The 25,028-nt window shown below is 42.5% G+C and overlaps 1 protein-coding gene across 1 annotated transcript in view; it reads left to right on the forward strand.

Annotated features, from left to right (window-relative positions):
- AMPdeam (AMP deaminase) overlaps positions 1 to 25,028 on the forward strand; it is a 317,845-nt gene that overhangs the window by 27,015 nt on the left and 265,802 nt on the right. The window contains exon 3 of the mRNA XM_080277977.1: positions 17,252 to 17,429. Coding sequence (XP_080134103.1) covers positions 17,252 to 17,429 — 178 coding nt within the window. The remainder of the gene's footprint in view (positions 1 to 17,251; positions 17,430 to 25,028) is intronic.

Genomic DNA, 25,028 nt, shown 5'->3' on the forward strand with positions numbered 1-25,028 from the left:
CTCTTGTTTACATTAACTTTCAGATTCCTTTTCCTACACACTGTCCCAAATTCATTTACCAAATCTTGCAACTCCCATTCATCTTCACTCAATAATGCTGTATCATCAGCAAACAACAACACCAAAATCTTCCAAATCTCACCCTCATTCATTAGAGCCATCCCCACATCCACTGCCCTACCTTGCACCTCCTTTACATCGCCATCGATGTAAATAATAAACAGCCATGGAGACATCACACAACACTGATCCCTTGATTACTGCACATAATATGTATGTTACTGAACAAGGAACATGATAACAGAATTGCTTGGTAATGAAAGCACAGAACCTGTTAATTGCTCGGTAATGAAAGCCCAAAACCTGTGGGGCTAGGAGAGAGGTATACAGGGCAAACTCTGAGTCACAGAGACTTTTACTTGATAACCTAAATCATGGGGAAAGGAAAAATATGATATTTAGGGTGGCAGGTCAGGTGAAGAGGGATAATTGGGATATTATAGGTGAGCAGTGTGTGAAGAATGATGAAGGAAGGGTAGTGGTGAACAGTGAGGATATTAAAGGTGCATGGAGAGAGCATTATAGCCGGTTGTTAAATGAGGAGTTTGACTGGGACAGAGAAGGTTTGGAGCCAGCAGATCCAGTGTCTGGCCCTTGGCCTTTGATTGATGCTGCTACTGTGAGTGAGGCAATAGGCAGGATGAAGGTGGGGAAGGCAGCAGGTGTGTCTGGGTTGACTGCCGAAATGTTGAAGGCCTCAGGCGATATAGGGATGAGGTTAGTCACTGATCTGATAAATAGGATTATTTATGAGTGTGTTGTCCCAGATGATTGGCTGAAGAGTGTAATTGTAAATGTGTATAAAGGGAAGGGTGATGCCCTGGAAAGAGGAAATTATAGAGGTATAAAGCTTTTAGATCAGATAATGAAGGTAATGGAGGTATGATTAGAGAAAGAGTGAATATTAATGAGATGCAGTTTGGGTTTATGCCAGGTAGGGGGACCACTGATGCCATATTCATTGTTCGACAGCTTCAGGAAAAATATATTGGTAGGAGAAGAGATCTTTATTTTGTTTTTGTTGATTTGGAAAAGGCCTTTGACAGAGTCCCTAGAGAGGTGGTGAAGTGGGCAATGAGAAAGCATGGCTTGGAGGAGTGGCTGGTTAGGGTGGTTATGGCTCTGTATGTAGGTGCTCACACACAGGTAAGAGTGAATGGAGATTTGAGTGATGGGTTTTCCGTGATGTTGGTGTGCATCAGGGGTCAGTTTTGAGTCCCATGTTGGTATCATGGTACTTGAAGCCCTTTCACGTGACTTTAGAAACGGACTCCTGTAGGAGTTATTGTATGCTGATGATTTGATGTTGATTGCAGAGAATGAAAGGGAGGCAGAGGAAAGGTTTAGGAAGTGGAGAAATGGTATGGGGCACAAGGGCTTAATGGTAAATTCAGATAAAACAAAAGTGATGATATCTAGGGTTGGTGGCAGTACTGTCAAAGATGAGAGAGAGTGGCCATGTGCAGTTTGCCACAAGGGCGTGGGAAGTAATCCCATCTTGTGCTGTGTTTGTGATAAATGAGTGCATGAGAGATGTAGTGGTATCAGAGGTAGACTGCAAGATAATGCTGATTTTATGTGTACGGCGTGTCGGGGAGAGCAGGTGGAGATTGTCAGACGTGAAAGAATTGACCTTGCTGGTGAATCTCTTGAGTGTGTGGAAGAGTTTTGTTATTTGGGAGACATGTTGTGTGCTGGAGGTGGGGCTGGAGCTAGCTCTGTGGCTAGGGTGAGAAGTGGTTGGAAGAAGTTCAGGGAGCTCTTGCCTCTCTTGACATTGAGAGGATTCTCCCTATGTGCTAAGGGGTCTTTGCATGCAGCATATGTTAGGAGTGTAATACTAAATGCTGTATGGTAGTGAGACCTGGGCAGTGAAGGAGGAGGATATTCACCGGCTCAGATGTACAGAAATGACAGTGATTAGGTGGATGTGTAGTGCGTCCCTGCGTGCAAGGTCTGGGGGGGCTGGGTTCACGATGGAAGAGTTGAGAGGTAGGATGGGACTGGAGTGTATTGGTGTTGTGATGAGGAGGGGTAGATTGAGATGGTTTGGACATGTGGAGAAGATGGGGGATGATAATTGGGTGAGGAAGGTGAGAAGTGTTAATATTGGGGGTGGGGTTATGAGGGGTAGACCGAGAAAGACATGGAACGAGGTCATTAAGTGTGACCTCAGGGTTAAGGGACTGAACAGGGAGGCTGCAATGGATCGTGCAGCATGGAGAGCCACCATTAGGTGACCAAGGCCAACGCATGCAAGCATGTTGGAGCCTTTAAAAAACGAAAAACGAAGTCATCCCAAATGCAAGCCCTCCGTGAAATTCACTGTGATGTACTTTTTTCACCACTCTGTTGTTATCCATTATCTCCAAATGACCATACCATCTTATTATACTCTCTTCGTTTCTGGTGTCCACAAGCTTCCTCATTCTGCATCTTTCACGAATCAGGTTATTTCGTATCCTGTCCATGGTTCTGCACTCCACACACATTCCTCAGCAGTCCCATCTCCACTGCTCTTGCTCGTGTCATTTCCTTCTCATGCCACACCATAGTCTCACATTCATATGTTAAAGTTGGCACTAACACTCCTTCATTTAAGCCTCACGCTGCTGCAACACTCAAGCCTCTGTTTTTTATCAAGGCCTTCATAGCACCAGCTACTTTCCTCCTTGTCACTCTACTTTTCACTTCTTTTGCACATTTTCTTTCTTTTCTTTCACTGTGCCCAGGTATTTGAACCCTCTTACCAATTCCAGTCTCTCTCCGTTCACTATAATATCTCACTGGGAGTCACCTTCTCTCTTGATTACCATCACTTTACTCTTTTCTACATTTACTGTCAAGGCATGATGCTCACAGACATCAGCAAAAATCTGCTCTAGTCTACCAAGCTCTTGCCTGGTATTTGGAAGTAGCACTGCATCATCATCATACAACAAATCAGATATTCTATCCATCACCATTCATTACCAGCGCCATCCCACTCTCCATTACTCGTGATTTTACTTCTCTCATCACCCTATCCGTATAATATATACAGTATATTGAACAACCATGGGGACATCACTCAACCTTGTTGCACACCCACATTAATCATGAACCAATCAGTTAGATGCCCATTTACCCTTACACATGCCTCACTGCCATCATAGAAATCCTTGACGGCACCTAGCAGCTTACCATGTACACTGTGCATGTGTAAAACCTTCCACAATCCTACTATGTCTACTTTGTCATATCCTTTTTTCAGATCCATAAATGTCATAAACACTTTGTAGTCCTTTTCACAAGCCTTCTCCACTATCGGTCACACTGCAGATATTTGATTCACACACCTCTGCCACTCCTAAAGCCACCCTGTTCATCATCCACTAGGACTTCTGATATCTCTCTGTATGTATATTATGTACTGTGTGTCTGTGTGTGTCCAATTCTGGACATTGGCTTGACAGCCTGTTCCTTGAGGCCCAGCTGACACCCACTGTCCATATTGAATACATGCTAGGGCTGTCTTATACAGGACTGATGTATTGGCATTAGTGAGGTATTTATTACTTTTCATTGGGTCATATGATAGATCAGTAAAGTCAGTTTCAACTTAATTCAGATCCTTAACCCCTTAACTGCGGGGCGTCACTTTCGTGACGCTTGGGAGCAAGGGATCATACCGCGGGGCGTCGCTTTTGTGATTCTGTGTTATTTTGAATTCACCCGGGCTTCCAAGTGGGGGCTTGTATCATCTATCAGTACTGCCAATGTCCAACATTAGTCAGCACTCCTAATCTCATCTGTACTCCCATCCATTGTTGACAATTTAGCCATTTCTCCCCGTTCTTGACTCCCCTCCCTACCCCCCCTCCATTACCCTATCCTCTCACCTGCCCGGCCGTGCTACGCTAAGTAAATCTTCCCTGGAATTTTTCACTGATTTCATCCATTGAAATAAGCCCTATGCCCTATTCTTATACCAAATAATATATACAAGAAAGAAATAAGGTAAGTGAGAGTGCCATACACCTGGAATTGGCTAATTATCACCTGACAACACCTCACGTGCACTCGTTCGCTAATTTTCGCTGTTTTTTTCCCCTTGAAATATGCCGTATAATCTATTTTCGTAATAAATATACATATAAGGAGGGAAGGGAGAAGCCTAAGTGATATTTACATTCACCTGGAACTACCTAATTTATAATGTATTGTCTAGATTTCCTGCCAATCATTTCAGTGCTATACATAGCTGTTTCAAGAGCTAACATTGGTAGTACTGAATATCCCCTAAGTAGGCCTCCACCCGGCCCTCCCTTATCAGTTCACTCTCATCTTCCAAAGTAGAGGTACGTCTGTTTCTTCTTGCTGACTTCAGGGACTTTTTCACCCCCATGCAAAGGGCCCTGTGACCTTTACCCCCTACTAAACCTCGTGTGGAAAGAGGTAAAGGGCTGACAATTGATAAAAGAGTGACTACGATCTTTCTATTGAGTAAAACAGTGCAAGTGGAATTGTAAATAATGTGTAAATAATGTGTAAACAACAAGTGAAAGTATTGAATGTAAATATACGTGAACAATGGAAAATAGTTTTATAAGTTGCTTCAAGTGACAGTGCATAACACAGTGTAAATAAAATAGAAATGTAAATAACTTAAATAAAATAGAGAACGTAAATAGAAATGTAAATGAGTAGTATTATAAGAATACGAGTATATACCCTAGGAGTGATGAAAGTGAAAGTTTCACTCTAGCATGTCTGAATACTATGAGTTATGAGAGTGAAGATGAAAGTGACATTCACTCTCAATGCTAGTATACAGGACGAGAAAGTGAATGCTACGTATTTTACTGAAAGAAATTGGATCCCTACAGTGACAATAAACTAATACTACTGAAAGAAACTTATGGATGAAGACTGTAGATATATATAAGTGTTATATAGTAATAGAAATATAAAGTGTGAGGGGTTTTATGAATAATAAATGACAGAGTACCAAGAGCGAACTAGCGCAAGTGCGACGGTCAGACGCGCTCATAATTTTCATTGCTTTCACAGTGTTTTTTTTTTTTTTGGAGTATGGATCCCATACTACTTGAAAATCATAGAGTAGTGTTTATAGTGTTAATATCTGGCTGTGGTAATCATATTACGGGTTGTCGGGAAGTGTAAAGTGGAGACTTCGTTACCCAACTTCAGAGGTCTCCACAAGTCCTACGGTAACTGACGAAGGCTCAACAAACATTCCAGGAGAAAGCTGAAGGTATGTGCCATAAGCATATGTAATTTTAATATTCTAGGACTAATAACTGATTTTTGGCAAATATTTTTTGAGAGTCTGTCGGAGCCCTAGTAACCCCGTGGCACACGCAAAACATTGGTGAACATGCCCGCGGTGTAGGGGTTAAACAGCCCAAATGGAAACACAGGATTTATTGATCAATGATCCAATCGTGATAGCCATTTCAACAGTCCCTCTTTATGTCGTGTTAGCTACTGTTCTGGTTGCTGAGCTCCTTTGTTTTCTTTTCTCTTATTTTCCAACATTTATTTAGAAGTTCCTATGTATTTTCAAAACGTTTTTCCTTGGACAGCCCGAATGTAGACACATGATTTATTGATGTCACATATTTTCTTTCTAAGGTTTTCGCAGTTATTAATATTTATTTTAAATTATTGTTATGTACTCCATGATAGGTCAGAGGATGGTTCTATGGTTGAAAATGAAATACTCTTTGTTGAGTTGCGTAGTTGTCCACACTGTTTTGTACCTCGACTGATGGGCGAGAATCCGTATCTCAGATGACAAGTGTTCACTCCACCAATGACTGAAACATTAATCTAAGTTTATAAATTTATAAATCAACCTAAACACAAAATTTAAGTGTAAAATATCATCAAAATCAGTAAAATAAGAAAAGAAAAAATTACAAAACCAGGGGTACGCCTACGATAGGCAAGGTATGGTGGTATTTCTACCCCCATCAGTATTCTGGGGTATCGCATTTAGGGGTATCATAAATCTGGGTCTGCCTGTACTGTATAACCTGGCCTCTGTATATTATATTTACTAACTTTTCATATTTCTCACTGACTGAACAGCTATTTGGGGTTGTTTCTTCTGTGTTCAGATAGCTATACAGTATAGTTTATTGTTTTTGTATGGGTTATGATTAAATGGATAATGGATGTATAGTAAGTAGTGAGTGCTTGAATACAAGGCTTGTGGGAGGCTATAATTGGGATTGAATACTTGAGAGGAAGGCTGGATGATGGAGGGATGGAATGGAGAGGTATATGAAAGAGGGGAGTGTGAGTTGGGAGCAGGGCAGTGAAATGGAAGGGGACAGGGCGACGTGAAGGCGATTTGTTTGTGGCCACCCCATACGGGATTAAGGCGTCTGGCAGTAGATAGATAGACAGGTAGATGGCTGGAACTTGAATGTACTAATGTTGTGATGAGGGGGAGTAGATTGAGATAGTCTGGGCATGTTGAAAGGATGGAGAATAACAGTTGGGTGTGGAGGTGAGAAATGTGAATGTTGGGGGTAGGGTTGTGAGAGGCAGACCAAAAAAGGTCTGGAACAAGGTCATAGAGTGTGACTTCAGAGATAAGGGACTGAATAGGGAGGTTGCCAGAGACTGAGCAGCATGAAGAGCTGCCATTAGGTGACCAAGGCCAACACCTTTTTTTTTTTTTTTTTTTTTTTTTTTTTTGCGAGGAAGAAGGAACCAAAGGCCACGAGCCTGCAAAAGAGTTCCTTCTAAGAAAAAAAAAAGAAAAGAAAAGAAAGAGAGCCAAATTCAAGATCTCTTCATTTCGAGATGCCTGGACACACTGCGTTTGAAAGACTGGAGATCATAGGAAGCAGGAAATACAGACAGAGGGAGACAGTTCCAGAGTTGACCTGTTGTATAAATGAAGGATTGGGAGTAACGGTTAACTCTTGCATTAGAGAGTTGGACAGAAAAGGATGAGAGTTTATTGCTAGACGGGTGCATAGCACCCGTCATAAAGGTGGAGGGATGCAAGCAGACAGTTCAGAGGAGCAATGACCATGGAAGTAACGATAGAAAAGAGATCAAGAGGCAACAGTGCGGCAAAGAGACAGAGATTGAAGGGAGCCAGTAAGAGAAGCAGAGTTGATGAGACGAAATGCCTTTGACTCCACCCTGTTAAGAAGAGCCGTATGTGGGGAGCCTCCCCACACATGAGAGTTGTACTCCATACAGGAGCGAATAAATCCCGTGTATAAAGTCAACAACTGTGCTGGGATAAAAAAGGTACGGAGACGGCTTAGCACACCTAGTCTCTTGGAAGCAGATTTTACGAGAGATGTAATATGATCTTTCCAAGATAAGTCCTGAGTGAATGAAACCCCAAGCATGTTCAAGGATGATGCTGGATTGAGCTGGATATTATTAAATGTTAATGGGTACTCCTGTGGAAGACTCTGTCGGGTTGATAGGTGTAAAAACTGAGTCTTAGATGCATTAAAAACAACAAGATTATTTTTACCCCAGTCAGAGATACGAGCCAAGTCAGACATTAGGAGTGCCATAGCTTCATCTCGATTGTTGAAGTAACTGCTGGGATGGACGTTGAGGGAACCAAATGGAAAGGTGAAGGGTGGAATCATCAGCATACAAGTGGATAGGGTCAGATATACAGGTTAGAAGATCATTGATGAATAAAAGGAAGAGAGTGGATGATAGGACAAAGCCCTGAGGAACACCACTGTTAATAGATCTAGGAGAAGAACGAGGGCCGTCTACAACAGTGGCTATAGAACGACCAGAAAGGAAGCTGTTGATGAAGGCACAGATGGAAGGATAGAAACCTTAAGAGGGCAGTTTGGAAATTAAAGATTTGTGCCAGACTCGATCGAAAGCTTTTGAGATGCCAAGTGAAATGGCTAAGCTTTCGCCAAAGTCCCAAAAGGAGGATGACCAAGAGTCTGAAAGGTAGGTGAGAAGATCACCAAAGGAGCGTCCCTGACAGAACCCGTACCCATACTGGGTCTTTTTTCCTCCCACTTGCCAGAATGTGGCCATTAGGCATGATTATATATCACTGTTCAAATAAGCAGACTTACAAGATTGAAAATAATAATGTGACTGGGAAGTGGGAATAAGGCAGTGCACCACAGGCTAGCACTTCATCGTATGGGGGAGGTTACTCACACTGTCAGATACTGAAGCAGGTTGCAAACTTGTTTTTTATATTTTGTCAAATTAGGATCATAATCATTAGATTGAATCATGTTACTGTGTATTCAAAGAAGAGTGTAGGTCATATGTTAACACTGAGTATAATCACATTTATTGTTATTATCAAAGAGCCCTCTTTCCGCCTTTTTTTAATAATTTCCTTGTAACAAAAGGCAATCATTGGTACCTGACTTGATCAAGTTCAATACAGGAAGAGTACAGTTCTAGCACTCTTGATGCATCTGTACAATACACATCCATCACATTCTCTGTCTTCTTCATTTTTACCATATTTATATAAAAAAAAATCCATTTTGATTTTTAAAATTATTTTTTCACTGATTTAAATCGATTTAAATCACACGATTTAAATAATTTGCTTTACATCATAACAACCCTGCCTGTATGTACAGTACCACTCCTAAGTGTGGCAACATTCTTCAGTATTTCAGTTATGTAAACATAAAACACATCAGAATATCCAATATAATGTTAGACACTGACAAAACAATGCATTAACAACAAACAGTACAGTACTTATCACTTAGTAAACGGCAGACAAGCGTCGTAACCCGTTAGCCTCTAGTTGGTGTACAGTAATCCCGTGTGGTCTAGTGGCTAACGTAATCACTAGTGGTGGCTGTATCGATACCAAAATATTGGTACATCTGATACTGATTTTATCTGCAAGCATTGGTATTGATGGCTAGGTATCGATTACTATCAGTACTAAAATACTTTCCAATTAACTGCATGAGTGTGGGTGTGTGTGGAAGAAATAGAATCTAAAGGCGAATGTAGGGAAGAGTAAAGCTATGGTCTTTGAGAGAAGTGAAGCCACTGGATGAGGAGGATATGGATAATGTGTGTTCAAGTACTGTACTTGGGTAGTGTGATGAGTAAGGATGGAGTTTAGAGGGTAAAGTGCTTGAAAGTGTACAACAGGGAAGAAAGGTTGCTGGTTCTTTGAAAGCAGTGATAAGAAAGGATGAAGTGAGCATGGAAGTTAAAAAGTCACTGCATGATGGTATTGTGATACCAACTGTAACGTATGGAAGTGAAACTTGGACCTTGTTGGAAGGACACCAGTCAAGAGTGAGAGCAGTGGAAATGAGTTATTTGAGGGGAGCATGTGGAGTTACATGGAGAGACAGACTGACAAATGAGGAAGTAAAGGAGCACTGGGGTGTGGATGTGGATGTGATAGAAAGCATTAGGAGAAATAGATTGAGGTGGTTTGGCTATGTAAAGAGGATAGAGAGCGAGAAACTAATGAGGAGAGTGTATGCGAGTGAGGTGGAGGGGGGAGAGGGAGGGGGAGGCTGAGGATGAGGTGGAGGGAAGGAGTGGAGAGGTATGTGAGGGAGGGGGTGTGAGGTGGGAACAAGGCAGCAATTTTTTTTTTTTTTTTTTTTTTTTTTTTTTTTTTTTTTGGTGAGGAAGAAGGAACCAAAGGCAATGAGCCCGCAATACTATTCCCTCCAAGAGCAAAACAAAATACAAGAGAGAGCCAAATTCAAGATCCATTCATTTCGAGATGCCTGGACACACTGTGTTTGAAAGACTGGAGATCATAGGAAGCAGGAAATACAGACAGAGGGAGACAGTTCCAGAGTTGACCTGTTGCATAAATGAAAGACTGGGAGTAACAGTTGACTCTTGCATTAGAAAGTTGGACAGAAAAGGGGTGAGAGTTTGCTGCTAGACGGGTGCTACACGCCCGTCGTAGAAGTGGAGGAATGCATGCAGACAGTTCAGAGGAACAGTGACCATTGAAGTAGCGATAGAAAAGAGATAAAGATGCAACACAGCGGCGAAGAAACAGAGGTTGAAGGGAGTCAGTAAGAGGGGGAGAGTTAATGAGACAAAAAGCCTTTGACTCCACCCTATTGTGGGGAGCCCCCCCATACATGAGAGTTGTACTCCACACAGGGGCGGATAAAACCCCTGTATAGAGTCAACAATTGTGCAGGGGTAAAGAAGGAACGGAGTCGGCTTAGCACACCCAATCGTTTGGAAGCAGATTTTACAAGAGATGTAATATGATCTTTCCAAGACAAGTCCCGAGCAAATGAAACCCCAAGCATGTTCAACGATGATGCAGGATTAAGTTGAGTATTATTAAACATAAGTGGGTATACCTGTGGAAGATTATGTGGGGTTGATAGGTGCAAAAACTGAGTCTTTGATGCATTAAAAACAACAAGATTATTTTTACCCCAGTCAGAGATACGAGCCAAGTCAGACATTAGGTGTGCCATAGCCTCATCCCTTGCCTGTTGAAGTAACTGCTGAGATGGACGTTGTGGGAATCGAATGGAAAGGTGAAGGGTGGAGTCATCAGCGTATGAGTGGATAGGGTTAGATGTACAGATTAGAAGGTCATTGATGAATAAAAGGAAGAGAGTTGGTGATAGGACAGAGCCCTGAGGAACACCACTGTTAATAGATCTAGGAGAAGAACGATAGCCGTCTACAACAGCGGCTATAGAATGACCAGAAAGGAAGCTAGAGATGAAGGCACAGATAGAAGGATAGAAACCGTAAGAGGGCAGTTTGGAAATTAAAGATTTGTGCCAGACTCGATCGAAAGCCTTTGAGATGTCAAGTGCAATGGCAAAGCTTTCGCCAAAGTCCCGAAAGGAGGATGACCAGGAGTCTGAAAGGTAGGTGAGAAGATCGCCTGTGGAGCGTCCCTGACGGAACCCATACTGACGATCAGAAAGAAGGTTGTGATAGGAAAGATGCTTTAAAATTTTTCTATTGAGAATTGACTTGAAAACTTTTGAGATACAGGATGTTAAAGCAATTGGACGATAGTTAGAGGGTTGGGAATGGTCACCCTTCTTTGGGACTGGCTGAATGAGAGCAAACTTCCAGCAAGAAGGAAAGGTACAAGTTGACAGACAAAAGCGAAAGAGTTTGCCTAGGCAGGGAGTAAGCACAGAAGCACAGTTCTTGAGAACAACAGGAGGGACTCCATCAGGCCCATATGCCTTATTAGTACTGAGGCCAGCAATGGCAGAAAATACATCAGCTGAAGAAATTTTAATGTTAGCCATGAGGAAGTCAGAGGGGGGAAGTGAGGGAGGAACAGCACCGGAATCGTCTAAGGTGGAGTTGGAGGAGAAAGTCTGAGTGAAGAGATCTCCTTTATCAGTAGAAAAAATAGCTACAGAGCCATCAGAGTAGAAAAGAGGAGGGAAGGATGATGAGGTAAAGTTGTTAGAAAGGTTTTTGGCAAGGTGCCAGAAGGAGTGGGAAGAATTCGAGTTAGAGAGTTGAGAGCATTTTGTAGGGATGAAATTATTCTTAGCAGAGCGAAGAACAGACTTAGCACGATTCCGGGCAGAAATGTATAAAAGATGTGATTCAGGGGTGGCACTGGACAGGGCAACATAGAGGTTATTTGTGTGTGGCCACCCATTACGTGATTGAGGTGTCTGGCAATAGATAGATAGAAGGTATTTTCAGAAAAACTTATGTATTTCATTGGGAAGTAATGATTTTAAGATTTATTAGCACACTGAATGACAGTTTTGGTGCTCATGTTCCCCTAAAATAGTGGCCATATACAGTGCCTGCCATTGCATTACGCCCAATAGGGCATGAAGTAATGCAATAGCGGTGATCACTCCACCCCTCTTAACTCCAGGATACCCAGGCTGCGGTGTGTATCGTACGTCTGGCACGTCAGAGGCAGGCATAGAGGAGGGAGGGAGGTGGAAAAGCAAGCCCCAGTTACCCCACAGAGTTGTTTGAGGGGGGTTGTGCTATTCTTGCTCCCCACCTGGACCCTGCCCTCAGCCCCCATTTTGTCTACATATTTTGTGGCCTGGTGGCAATATGGGGAAGAGAAGGGACATAACTAAAGAGGAGATTTCATCCATTACCAGTCTCTACAAGGCACAGAAGCCCACAAAGGAAATAGCAAGGGATTGTTGGTGTCAGTGTACAATCTGTGAACTTTTGGACCAAATGATTTCGTGATGGCGGAGGGGTAGCAACACCGCATCATCAAGGACGTCCAAGGAAGGTCTGTAAAACCTCACCTCGCACTCTAACTATCCTGAAACGTCAAGTGGAATGAACTCCACGTGTAACAGCACGTTTGCTAAGGGAACAAAATCCCCGGCTGCTGGTAGAGGTGTCAGTGAGGAGAGTGCAGCAACACTTACACGACGGTCTCAAATTTCGCAGCCATCGACCCGTCAAGAAGCCACTCATCACCCTTACACAGAGGCAGCATAGGGTCATGTTTGCCAAGAAATATTGACAGTGGGATCCGACTAGATGGCAACAAGTGCTATGGAGCGATGAGGCAATATTTACTGTGACTGGCAGCCAAAATGGCAACGTGTATCGGCGCCCAAGAAGTGACCCCCTAGACCCAAAGTATGTATGCAGCACAGTAAAACACCCAGATTCATTAATGGTATGGGGATGTTCTACATTTTTCGGTGTGGGTGACTTAGTAGTGCTTCCTGCTAATCAAATAATAAACCAATATAACTACCTTGAGTTATTATGTGATTATTTACCCAGCTCCTTTGAAAAGTGCAGAGCTGAGGTGTTTCATCAGGATGGTGTCTCTTGCCATATGGCCAGATCTGTGAAACAGTGGCTCACTGACTGTGCTGTAGAGTTTATTGATGATTGGCCAGCAAACTCACCAGACCTCAGCCCGATAGAAAATCTTTGGGCTATCATAAAGCGGCATCTCCAGGGGAAGGACATCAACAGCATCCCCAAGCTTGAGGCCACCATTTGGGAGGAGTGGGCCAATTTAGACCCTGAAATCTTTAGAAACCTTGCAGAATCAGTGCCTTCACGCTTACAGCAGTGCATCAAGAGGAGAGGGAAGTCCATTGATTACTAGGTGAATGATGAGTGCTGAAATTATATTTTCATACATTTTTTTATCATGTAGCTTACCCTAACACCCTACCGGGCATAATGCAATGGCGGGCACTGTACAGTAATTATTTTAACACAGACTGAGCCAGATGTGAGTAATTTTATTAAATTTTTAGGTAGAGTATCGCACTGGTAGGTATTAATTACTAAAGTACCTAGCTGTCAATGTCGATAATCAATACCACCGATACTGGCCAACAAAGTACAGTACAGTAATCGGTATCGTATCTTTAGTCATTGGTATCACCCTCACTAGTAATCACTTAACAAATGTCTGAAAACTCCTCCTCCAACCATAGGAGCAGGACTGTGAGTGGGGACGTGTGGTAACCACTACTGAACACAACATTGCCATGTCTCTACTGGCCAGCCAGGCAACTTAGATCATTCAGTAGGGAGGCAGACAGCCTTTTCTGATCAGCTGGTGGGTTATATTCTTTTACCATCGTGCAGCTTAGCTTGAGAGGCCAGCCAGGCCACTTTGACAATTCAGTAGGGAGGCAGACAGCCATTTCTGCTCAGCTGGTGGGTTACATTCTTTTACCAATGCGTGGCTTGGCTTGAGAGGCTGGCAAGACAACTTTGACCATTTGTTAGGAAGGCGGATAGCCATATTTGCCCAGCTTGTGGGTTAGGGGCTGTATTACTCACGTGCGACCAGTAACGTCTGAGTGATCGAGCAGGCCAGGGGAGTTTGAGTGATCAGCGAGGAGGCGGATGGCCATATTTGCTCATCTTGTGGGTTAGGGTCTATTACCTGCACTTTTTTTTTTTTTTTCTTTTTTTCTTTTTTTTTAATAACAACAGAGGAAGGAAAAACAAATGAATTAAAAAAAAAAAAGAATCCATACACCAGATTACTGGTGTCCTCTCTTCATAAAATATCTGTAACAGTTAGACTTAAACAGCTGTAGGTTGAAGTTTGGAGGGAAACAACTCTGGGAGAAGCGAGTTCCAGAGAGATGCAGTTTGTGGAATGAAAGAATTCTGATAGGCAGAAGTTCTGCAATATGGCTGAGTGACATTCCAGTCATGAGCACTACCAGATGCCCGTGTAGCACGAGGGAAGGCAGAGAGACCAGCCGACCGCCAAACTAGTTTTTTGAATTTGTAGGCTGCCTGACTGGCAATGTCAGAAATTTTATGGTTGGAGACACAAAAAGATTCAGATACAAAAATAATAGAGCAAAGACCTAACATTTGACTACGGAGTGTCTGGGTAATCGAGTGATTATTAGAAGCGTAGGTAGCCTAATTCCTCTTCCCAGTGCATTCATAATTTACCTTCCCTTCACAGACTCATAACCCCTCCCTCCCACATGGGTGCCTGCATGTGCATGCACACACACACACTCACTCACACACACACACACACACACACACACACACACACACACACACACACACACACACACACACACACACACCATGAATGGAGTAGTACATGGCAAATGGAATCCAATGTGGACAAGTGTCATGTAATCAAGTTTGGTAAAAGTGGAAAAAGACCAGATTGGGATTATAAGTTAGGAAATAAAACCCTATACACATCAGAAAGAGAGAAAGACCTAGGTGTGATTATCAATAACAGACTATCTCCGGCTGACCACATCAGCAAGAAGGTACGGAACATGTATACACTGCTTGCAAATATGAGAATAGCTTTCACATACATAAATGAAGACATGCTAAGAAGGATAATAACATCATTCATTAGACCAACCCTGGAATATGCATCAGTAGTCTGGAGTCCTCATCTCAAAAAGCATATAGAGAAGATTGAAAAAGTTCAAAGGGCCGCTACAAGATGGATACCAAGCTTAAGGAACCTAAGCTACGAAGAAAGACTAAATAAACTGAATCTACCAACACTACAGGAGAGAAGAAAAGAGGTGACATGATAATGCTGTATACAGTAAGTGCATATCAGGGAAGGAGAAAATAGACATAAATGATTACTTAACATATGGAGAAGCATCAGCAAGAGGACACTGCAAAAAACTGCATAAGAAGAGAGGTGATAAAGACGTAAGGAAATTCAGTTTCCCAAACAGAGCAATTGATCAATGGAATGCACTACCGAATGAAATAGTGTGTGCCAAAACAATTCACAAATTTAAGGATATGTACGATAAATATGGTTTAAGACACGGGACAGTATGAGCTTGACTCATTCCTGTAAAGATACAATTAGGTAAGAACAATTAGGTAAGAACACACACACACACACACACACACACACACACACACACAGGACCTGATGGAATTTCTAATTGGGTACTGAAGGAATGCAGAGAACAACTGGCGGATAAAATTCACAGTTTAATCGTATGTTCTCAGGAAGACGGGAAAGTGCCACAAGAATGGAAGAGGGCAAATATGGTACCAATTTATAAGGGAGGAAACAGGGAGGAACCCCTGAATTATAGACCAGTGTCTTTAACCAGCATGGTCGCAAAATTGTGTGAGAGAATCCTGAAAAACAGATGGATAAAATATCTAGAAGAGATGAATATTTTGGCTGAATGTCAGTTTGGATTCAGAAGTGGAAGATCATGTGTTTGTTGAGCTTTTACTCAAGAGTGATTGACGTGGTACAGGAGAGAGATGGTTGGGTGGATTGTGTGTATTTAGACTTAGAGAAGGCCTTCGACAAGGTACCTCATAAGAGACTAATGTGGAAACTAGAATATATAGGAGGACTGATGGGGAAACTCCTGGAATGGATGAGAGATTTTTGAGAGACAGACAAATGAGAACAGTAATAAAGGATAGGATGTCTTGATGGAGGGAAGTAACAAGTGGAGTCCCTCAAGGCTCGGTGTTGGCGCCAGTAATGTTCCTGATTTATGTAAATGATATGGTAGATGGAGTGAACAGTTATGCAAGTCTGTTTGCTGATGATGTAAAGATCTTGAGGAAGGTAGAGGTTGAGGAGGATTGTAAAATGCTGCAGGAGGATTTGGATAGGATACATGATTGGAGCCAGATGTGGGAAATGAAATTTAATGTAAAGAAATGTAAAATATTGGAAATGGGTAAAAGTACCAGGAGGCCATCACTGAACTATTTGTTGGGTAATGAATTAATCACAAAAATGAGAGAAGAGAAAGATTTGGGAGTGCTGGTCCAAGATAGTTTGTCACCTGAAAAACACATTAACAAGATAGTTAGAGAGATGTATAAACTCTTAACTAACATAAGAGTAGCATTTCATTATATGGATGAGGAGATGATGAAAAAATTGATAGTGGCCATGATCTGCCCCAGGTTAGAATACGCAGCGGTAGTGTGGTCCCCACACAAAAAGAAAGATATAAACAAGATTGAGAGAATACAAAGAACAGCAACCAAGATGGTCCCTAGTCTGGCAGATCTGTCATACAGAGAAAGGCTGGAAAAGCTGGATTTGCCTTCCTTAGAGGAAAGGAGAAAGAGGGGAGATATGATTGCAGTGTTTAGGACCATGGTGGGAGTAGATAAAATTGACCGAGAAGATCTGTTTGTATGGGATAAGAGAGCAACAAGAGGACACGGAATGAAATTGAAATAGCCAAGCTGCTTGAAGGATATCAAGAAATATAGTTTTCCTTACAGAAGTATAGACTTATGGAATAGCCTGGACAAAGAGATCGTCCAGTTTAAAAACTTAAATGAGTTTAAAGCTAAATTTGATTTACTGAGAAACAGCGACGGGAACCCACGAGCATAACACATTTCGTGTATATCACAATTAGGTATATAAGGTAAATACATAAATATTTGGAACAACTTAGATGAAAAGGTGGTGCGGGAGAAAAACATTCATGTGTGTAAAAGTAGACTAGATAAATGTGGATGAAGACAGGACAACACGAGCATTGCTCAATTCCTGTATACTACAAATAGGTAAATACACACACATACACACACACACACACACACACACACACACACACACACACACACACACACACACACACACACACACACACACACACACACACACACACACTACCAGTACATACATACCAGAGAGAGTGAGAGAGAGAAACTAATTCAAAACTAATTCATTTTCTTAACCCAACAGGCAGTGAGAGTCCTGTTTTTGGCCACTTTGGAGATACTGGACTGAAGGATATTGAAGCCATGATGGAAGCAGAGGACTCACCTCGCCCCAACAAGATCTCGGCTCCCTATGAGGTTCCTCAGTTTCCAATTGAACAGATTGAGGACAAACTGAAACTCCATCGTCAGCTGAGTGCCATGTGGGTTGGAATTTTGCAGGATGGTCCATGTATTGTACCCCTTTACCTCTTGGCTGGTGAACTCTCGTACATTGTGGGAGTGGCTCAGTTAATGTTAGCAATTTCTACCCTGCATCATCTTCTAGTTCCCATATTCCTTTTTCATGACGTATTCCTTTTTACCGTTCAAGAACTGCATGTCTGATTGATAATGCCATAAGGCAGCCCCAGTATAATTGCATTTCTCACATAGGCTAAACAAACTGATCCATCCCTGCAACACACATGATGAAACCAGATAAGTGTTAAGGGGGTGCTGTCAATAGACCACCTCTTATGCTATTGATTTTTACTAATCCTACTCATTCCCAAGAGATACTTCCCATTGAGTGGTAGGTGGTGGCAGCCATCATCTACTCACTTGATGTAGTGCTGCCTACTTCTTCCTTCACCTTTATCAATCTTTTTCTGTGTCTGACCTCTTTCTTCCTATTTCTCCTATCTTTCTGGTAACTTTTTACCTGTGGTGATAGCTAGCAGGTCAGTTAGTGGCCTTTGTTCTTCTTCTTCACCTTCTGCTTGTGGCGGCTTTGTTAAAAGGAGGCCTTTGGAGACATAAAAGTGGTACCATATGTGGTAATTAGCAGTGAAGTATCCAAATCTGCCATCAGCTGACACCTGAGCTGGCGCGATCTAACGACAGCTTCAGTAAAAGTGATTAATACAGTATAGGCAAACTGAAACAAGAGCCTTGCTGCAGGCCCCAGAGCAATTCTACTCTTGTTATTGCTATTCATTCCTTTTCAGGTGGCCTTACGTTGAGTGACAGGCCAAATGGTTTCCTGCAAGCCAATAAGTCAGGAAACCAATTACAGTGCTGGGTGGTAACCATATAACCAACCCATTTGTGTTCCCTACGTGTCAGCAAGTGAGTTGGTGGAGGGTTAGTGCCCCTTCCCATAAAACAACAAGTGGCCGAACTACGGTACCTGATTTTGGTGACATCTTTCCCACTTTATCTTGCTACCTTTAGAAAGTTTTATTCAGCTTAAGAGAGACGTTTTGAACTGCATGAGGTAGCTATAGCCCCCTTTAACTCTTTCATTACCAGGGATCTGAATAGTGTTTAGTATCATCAGATGTAAGCTACAAAAATATTGATATGTTTTAAATATCAGTACCAACTTGCCTAGCCCCGGGCTCCTACGCTCCTCATGGGGCAATGTAGGATTGGATGATGGATGGATGGATTAAGTGTAGGGGTTAGGGAAGAGTAATAAGTTGTTGTATGATGTTTAGAAGTACAGTACTTTTATTGCAGTTATTCTGAATGGACACTGAACAGTAGGATCAGACATTCTCACATTAGCTTGATTATCACATCCTCAATGATGATGTCTTTTTTCATATTTTTTACCTGCGGCGATAGCCCGCAGGTCAATGAGTGGCCAACGTTTTTCTTTTTTTGCTTCTACTTCTGGCGGATTTGTTAAAAGGAGGCCTTTGGAGACATAAAAGTGGTACCATATGTGGTAATTTGACATAGGAGAATCCAAATCTGCCATCAGCTGACACCTGAGGTGGCGTCATCTAGCGACAACTTTAGTAAAACTGGGTAATTTAAACCTGCCTTGCTGCAGGTCTCAGAACAATTCTACTCTTGTTTTCTCTCTAGGCCGTTTTTTATAGCTTTAGAGGGTGAGTTCATTAATCAAGTGTTGGATGTAGCCATCATTAACTTCTCCACCACTAGGAGGCTCTTCTTAGCTAGTAAAATCTAACAGCAGCAAGAATAAAATTCAGAAAATCATCATAAGAAGGGGCTAGGGTGACTTGGTGTTTGACAGTTATCATGTGATGTATATGTCCCAAGTCAATAATTTGAGCCCATGCTATGGCAGATATACAGTACCCTCGCGTCCAGCATGGTAATATTGTCATGCATGGGTCACGTGTTGGACCAAAAACGTGTTTGACTAACAATAGAGCTTATGGGGAAAAATGAATTATGTCAGCAACCCTCTGAAGAGTCACCCTAAATACCTACCATATACCTATACATATATTGGTACTATTGTAATTATAATAAATGGTAATGTGCTATGAATGATAACTAACCTATTAGGATAGTGTGGTGGGCTTGCTGGGAATGGAAGGTGGTATCCAAGGCTGTAGGCAGTCTTACTGGGTCCCCGGAGGATGGCTGCTGGCGTCACTAGCGGGTAATGGCTGTTGCTCCTCCTCAACCTCCCTCATAAATCCTTCGAAATCACACTCAGAATCACTATCTTCGTCCACAGCCATGGGAGGTCCTGCTTCTGCCTGTCCTAGCACTGTAATCCTCGGCAAAGTGCATGCTTCTCACACTGTTGCCAGAGCCCCGTCTCGTGACTGTGGAAAGTGATCGCTGTCGCTGACTCGGTAGAGAATAAGGAGAAGCAACTTTGTTTATAAACTGGTATGCACGCCAATGAGAAGGGTTTCAAAATGATTAATATTTATTCTAAAATATTAATATGTATTCAGTGTCAGGCTAAATGTTCAGTGCTGTAGTACGATACATTCTCTGTCGAGTTGCCTGGGTTTTGGTCACACTGTTTGGCCATCGTATCCTTGGCAGGAATCCATCCAGATGAATTCCAAATGCCTGTGGTATCGTCGGCAATTTTATCACGTTACCGTTCCGATTTACCATCGTATCCTCGGCAAACCTGGTATGAAGTGCCGTGTGATAGCCTTCGACTGCCAGGATCTTGTCTTAGTTTTTTATTATGATCACGGTGGCTTCATTCATGTCGTAGGCCTTGGCAATGTCAACTTACCTCTCCCCTTTCTTCTTCCTCTCGATGCTTTCTAGCTTGGTGGCCTGAGGGAGGTGCCGACGCTTCTTGGGGTTCTCAGAAGGCTTCCTAGGCATCGTGAGCAGGGTAAAATGCAGTAACAAGGGCAGAAAATGCAGCAAAAAAAAAGCACCTTCCAGTGCAATTATGCGACTGATTGGCGCTGTGGCGGGAGAAATTTAAACAAAACATCACGTGACAGCAGAAACGTTTTTAATTGGGCGGCATCACGATCACGTCACGATAGCGGGCGGGGAAGGCTACTTGATCAGAAGTTTTCATTGGCTATCATCATCATGGGAATGTCCAGTATGACCATGTTGGACCGGGGGTGATCGTGCTAGAGTGAACTCTGCGGATTTCGCCCACTTCTCAGAGCTCTGTGCGTGTTATGCTAACACACTCGTGTTGCAGTAATTAAATCGTATTAAATAATACTAATTAATTGCTATCTGTGCTGGACGTGAATCGTGCTGGACTAACGCGTGTTGGACGCGAGGGTACTGTATAAAGTAGGTGAGTACTGGTAATACTGTACAGTGGGGTAATTGCACCAGTTTTTTTACTGCATTTTTCATTTATTGTTAATACATGGAAACAAGTGTCATTTGCTTCAGTTTATTGCCTCAAGTTATAGGTACTGTATTTGTACAAGGAAATTATACTGTCAAAACAGAATTGCTGCATAAAATAATGTCACTGATATGTGGGAAAACATGATGACACAATTGCTCCGTGCTTTGGGGCAATTGTTCTGGTCTGTATAAAATTATTTTCCTTCATAAACACTGTTTGCTAGCACCATTTAAACCCTCAGACCACCACATGCCAGGCAATATTTAATGAAGCCGTCACCTCACTACAGGCAATTTTTCGGAATCCATAGAAAATTGCTTGTTTTCAGACCTTAATATTTCAGAAACCATAGGGCTTGGGGAAACAAATTAATGACCATTTTACTCACCAACTATTCCTCTTGCAAATGAAAGTATCCCCAGGCCTCTAGGTCATTGTGTTGATGAGTAATGACATGGGGAAGAGAACTAATTTTTGCCGCAAGAGCAGCGTAAGAGCAGGATGTGTTCGTGCATCTGCCTGCAGCGCCGACTATGGCTTTGCTCTCAACGTGATTATGTACTCCACTACTAGATAAACTAGACACTGTTGCATCCAAGGCATGCCTTATGGCACTATCACTGAACCCTTTTCTAGTATCCTTGGAAAGAGGTTTGGCAGGGGCGGATGATGCAATTGGCTGCAGGCAGCACGGATGGAATCAGACAAAGAGGAACCTGAGGGAAGCATTGTACACCTGGCAAAAGCAAGGGACAGACTGATGTGCCAGTTTGGTATAGAGGGACTCCCTACCCTTTGGTGGCAAGATGAAATGGCAGCAGTTCAAACTGTGGCAGGAAGACACTTGTGTGTATAGCCGTTACCCAGCGGTCCCATAGCAGCCCGATTGTGACGTGTATACACTTTACCCGGCGGATTGAGGTTAAACGCTGCTGAGAACAGAGCATTGCAAGAAGTTAGACAAACATACAGTGCTGAGAGCACAACATTGTGGAGCATTTGAAAATCATATAGCATACAGTGGAAATGGAAATTGTGAATGTGTTTAAGTACAGTTCAGTCATTACTCGTTTTACAATAATTCGGTTTACAATAATTAGCTACAACGATAATAGAAAAGTTCCACCCCAAAATTCGATTTACAATAAATTTCCTGCTATAACGATTTTGCCATCGGAAAGCGCCTGGCACACGCAAGGTGACCGTAGCTTGTCTCAGGCAAGATGGCGGCCCTGGCGTGCAGCGCATTGTTATGCTTCAGGTCCCGCCACCCCTTCAAAGCCCTGTCTTTTTAACTTGTTCATGTGTGCCCCTCTGTTATCGTCACCTCTCAGCCAAACATCGAACTGCAGAACTGTGGATTTGTGTGCCCAGTGGTAGGGTCAGTGCCATTGTAGGCCCCAGCGCTATGGTTGGTGCAGGTATGGGTCCCAGTGTTGAGGTTGGTGCAGGTATGGGCCGGATTCCTCTCCCCCTAACCTGTTCCTGTTTGACTCAGAGGCTGACCACTAGTGCCTGTAAGCAAAGGCTGTCCCCCCAGCCTTGGGGAGGACGACTTGGACCAACACAAGAAGGAATGAAGGTGGGTTGTCATTTATGGTTCAGTCTTGGTTAGGTGACTTTGGGAAGTTGAGTTGACGTAACCCCCCTTTTATAATGTGTTTCAATCTCCCGATTTACGATAAAATCGGTATACAATAAGGTATGACCTGACCTAACCCCATCGTGAAATGAGTAATGACTGTACTTGGGTAGTGCGATGAGTAAGGACGGAAGTTTAAAGGGTGAAGTGCTTGAAAGGGTACAGCAGGGAAGAAAGGTTGCTGGTTCTTTGAAAGCAATGATAAGGTACAGAGAAGTGAACATGGAAGTAAAAAATACACTGCATGACAGTATTGCGAGACCAACTCTAACGTATGGAAGTGAAGTTTGGACCTTGTTGGAAGGACACAAGTCAAGAGTGAGAGCAGTGGAAATGAGTTATTTGAGAGGAGCATGTGGTGTTACATGGAGAGACAGATTGACAAACAAGGAAGTGAAGGAACATTGTGGTATGGATGTGGATGTGATAGAGAGCATTAGAAGAAATGCATCGAGGTGGTTTGGCAATGTGGAGAGGATGGAGAGCGAGAGACTAATGAGGAGAGTTTATGCGAGTGAGGTGGAAGGAGGGAGAGGGAGGGGGAGGCTGAGGATGAGATAGAGGGATGGAGTGGAGAGGTTTATAAGAGAGGGGGATGTGAGCTGGGAGCAAGGTTGTGAAGTGGCATTGGACAGGGCAACATCTATGCGATTTGTTTGTGACCATCCCTTACAGAATTGAGGCATATGGCAATATATAGATAGATACACAAAGGCAGTGTTAATCTACTTAAAATTTACAATAAAAGTCCTCTCATTCGGCATCATCAGGACCAAGCAGGTGCCGAAAGAGCAGAAACTGCCAAATGGCCGGAAAACCTACGAAAAAGCTTCTTGCAGTCATTGGCTGCATTTCAACAGTTGTAGCACCACGAAATGAAACAGGGCAATCAAGAGTGAAAGTGTGGGGTTAAGGGGGGGAGGGGCTTGTCACAGCCTCTATCATGGTTGGAACTATTTGGAGCGATGGGTCTTTCTGGCGACATCTGGCAGCTGTAAATGGTTTTTGATCACAATTGTGTAAAGGATAACAGAACTCTACATACCAGGGTATTTTTCTGTGTATTTTGGGAGAGTGAACGTATTTTGAATACTCACATCATCAGTGAAAAGATTTGTTACAATACCCTCTTCATTTCAGTTACGTAATAATTTTTTGCATAATGAAAATGAAGGCCATGCGGATTTAAAGAGTATATATTGAGAGTTTGTTTTCATTCATGAATGCAAAGATCATACTTCTGTGTAGTACCTCCTCAGCTCTGCACAATCATCATATCTTCCAAAGTCATCTTGTTCCATTGCAGTCTTGCACTGCAGGGTCCATTTTGTTTTCAAAATCAGGAAATCACTGGAGGAAGCAGCTGTGACAAAGGCAGGTGTTGTTATGGTTCTTTGATATGGCTTACATAGAGATTAAATATTTCTAAGTATTTCAGAAATATTCATTTACAATTATATGTTGCAGACAGATATTCAGGTAACTTGTTAATATTGTTGTCAGTAATGCACAAATACAGTATATATAATTACTATTGTATTATTCCAGTTATTGTGTTCTAAAAGAAAGATATCTAGAGTAAATGGGATTTGGCACTCCAAGTATTCGGTGGTTTCACTGCTGCTTCCACTACCCCAGGACTGCCGTGTGGCGCTAAGGCCTGTTGAAACCCACCGTGGTCGGTCACCCAATGCAATCAGTGTCTATCAAGTGTTATTGGTCAACCATAAGCACAGAATATTTAATAAGCAACTTATATATAATTTATTGATACAATGCACATGAACTTACCTTAACCTAGGTGTATATACATAAAGTAGTCCCTCCGTGATCCGATGTAATAGAGCCAAAGGCATGTCCGGGACTTGGGTTTGTCCGAGACTTGGGAAAATGCCCCATGGACAGGTAGTTATGGACCCTAACCCAATCTGACTTTGAAAACCACCTAACTAACTCGGTACGGAACCTGCACAGCACCTATTTAAGACCCCTATTCACATAAATAAGGGACAGAAACCATAAAATAAATGAAAAGGAACCGGAGAATGAGAAATTAGAAGTGAGTATGGAAAATATTTAGCAGTGTATAGGGTACTTACGACACGTTTGTGGCCTTCACGAGGATTAACCTGCCTCCTCTTTGGCTCTGAGAGTGGTGAAGGTGCACTTGTAGCATGTTCAGTAATCCAGTGTTGTACTAAACTTTATCCTTTGCATTGTGAATTATAAGTGTTTAACACTGCACATTCTGTTCTTACTTGCACCACACCAGTTGCAACATGCCAGTGTTGCACTCTGCACTTAATCCTTTGCACTCTGAATTCTAATTTCTTAACACTGCGTAACACTGTAAAGTCTCAAGTGGTCTAATGGCAAGATATTACAGTTTATTCACTGTTTATTCACAAAAACGAGCCGTGGGCAGCCATGGCGACAAGCACACGGTTACGACGGTATGTAAGGGGGGAACTGGGGAGGAATGCAGGGGCACTCTAACAGTTGTCAGAGTAACTATGCGCCAAAACATAGCTGTTCATCACCACGTGGCAAATTTAAAATTGG

This window comes from Coenobita brevimanus, chromosome 71 (genome assembly GCF_032717465.1).
Source record: "Coenobita brevimanus isolate Jiangsu-jjx chromosome 71, ASM3271746v2, whole genome shotgun sequence".
NCBI classification, from domain to species: Eukaryota; Metazoa; Arthropoda; class Malacostraca; order Decapoda; family Coenobitidae; genus Coenobita; species Coenobita brevimanus.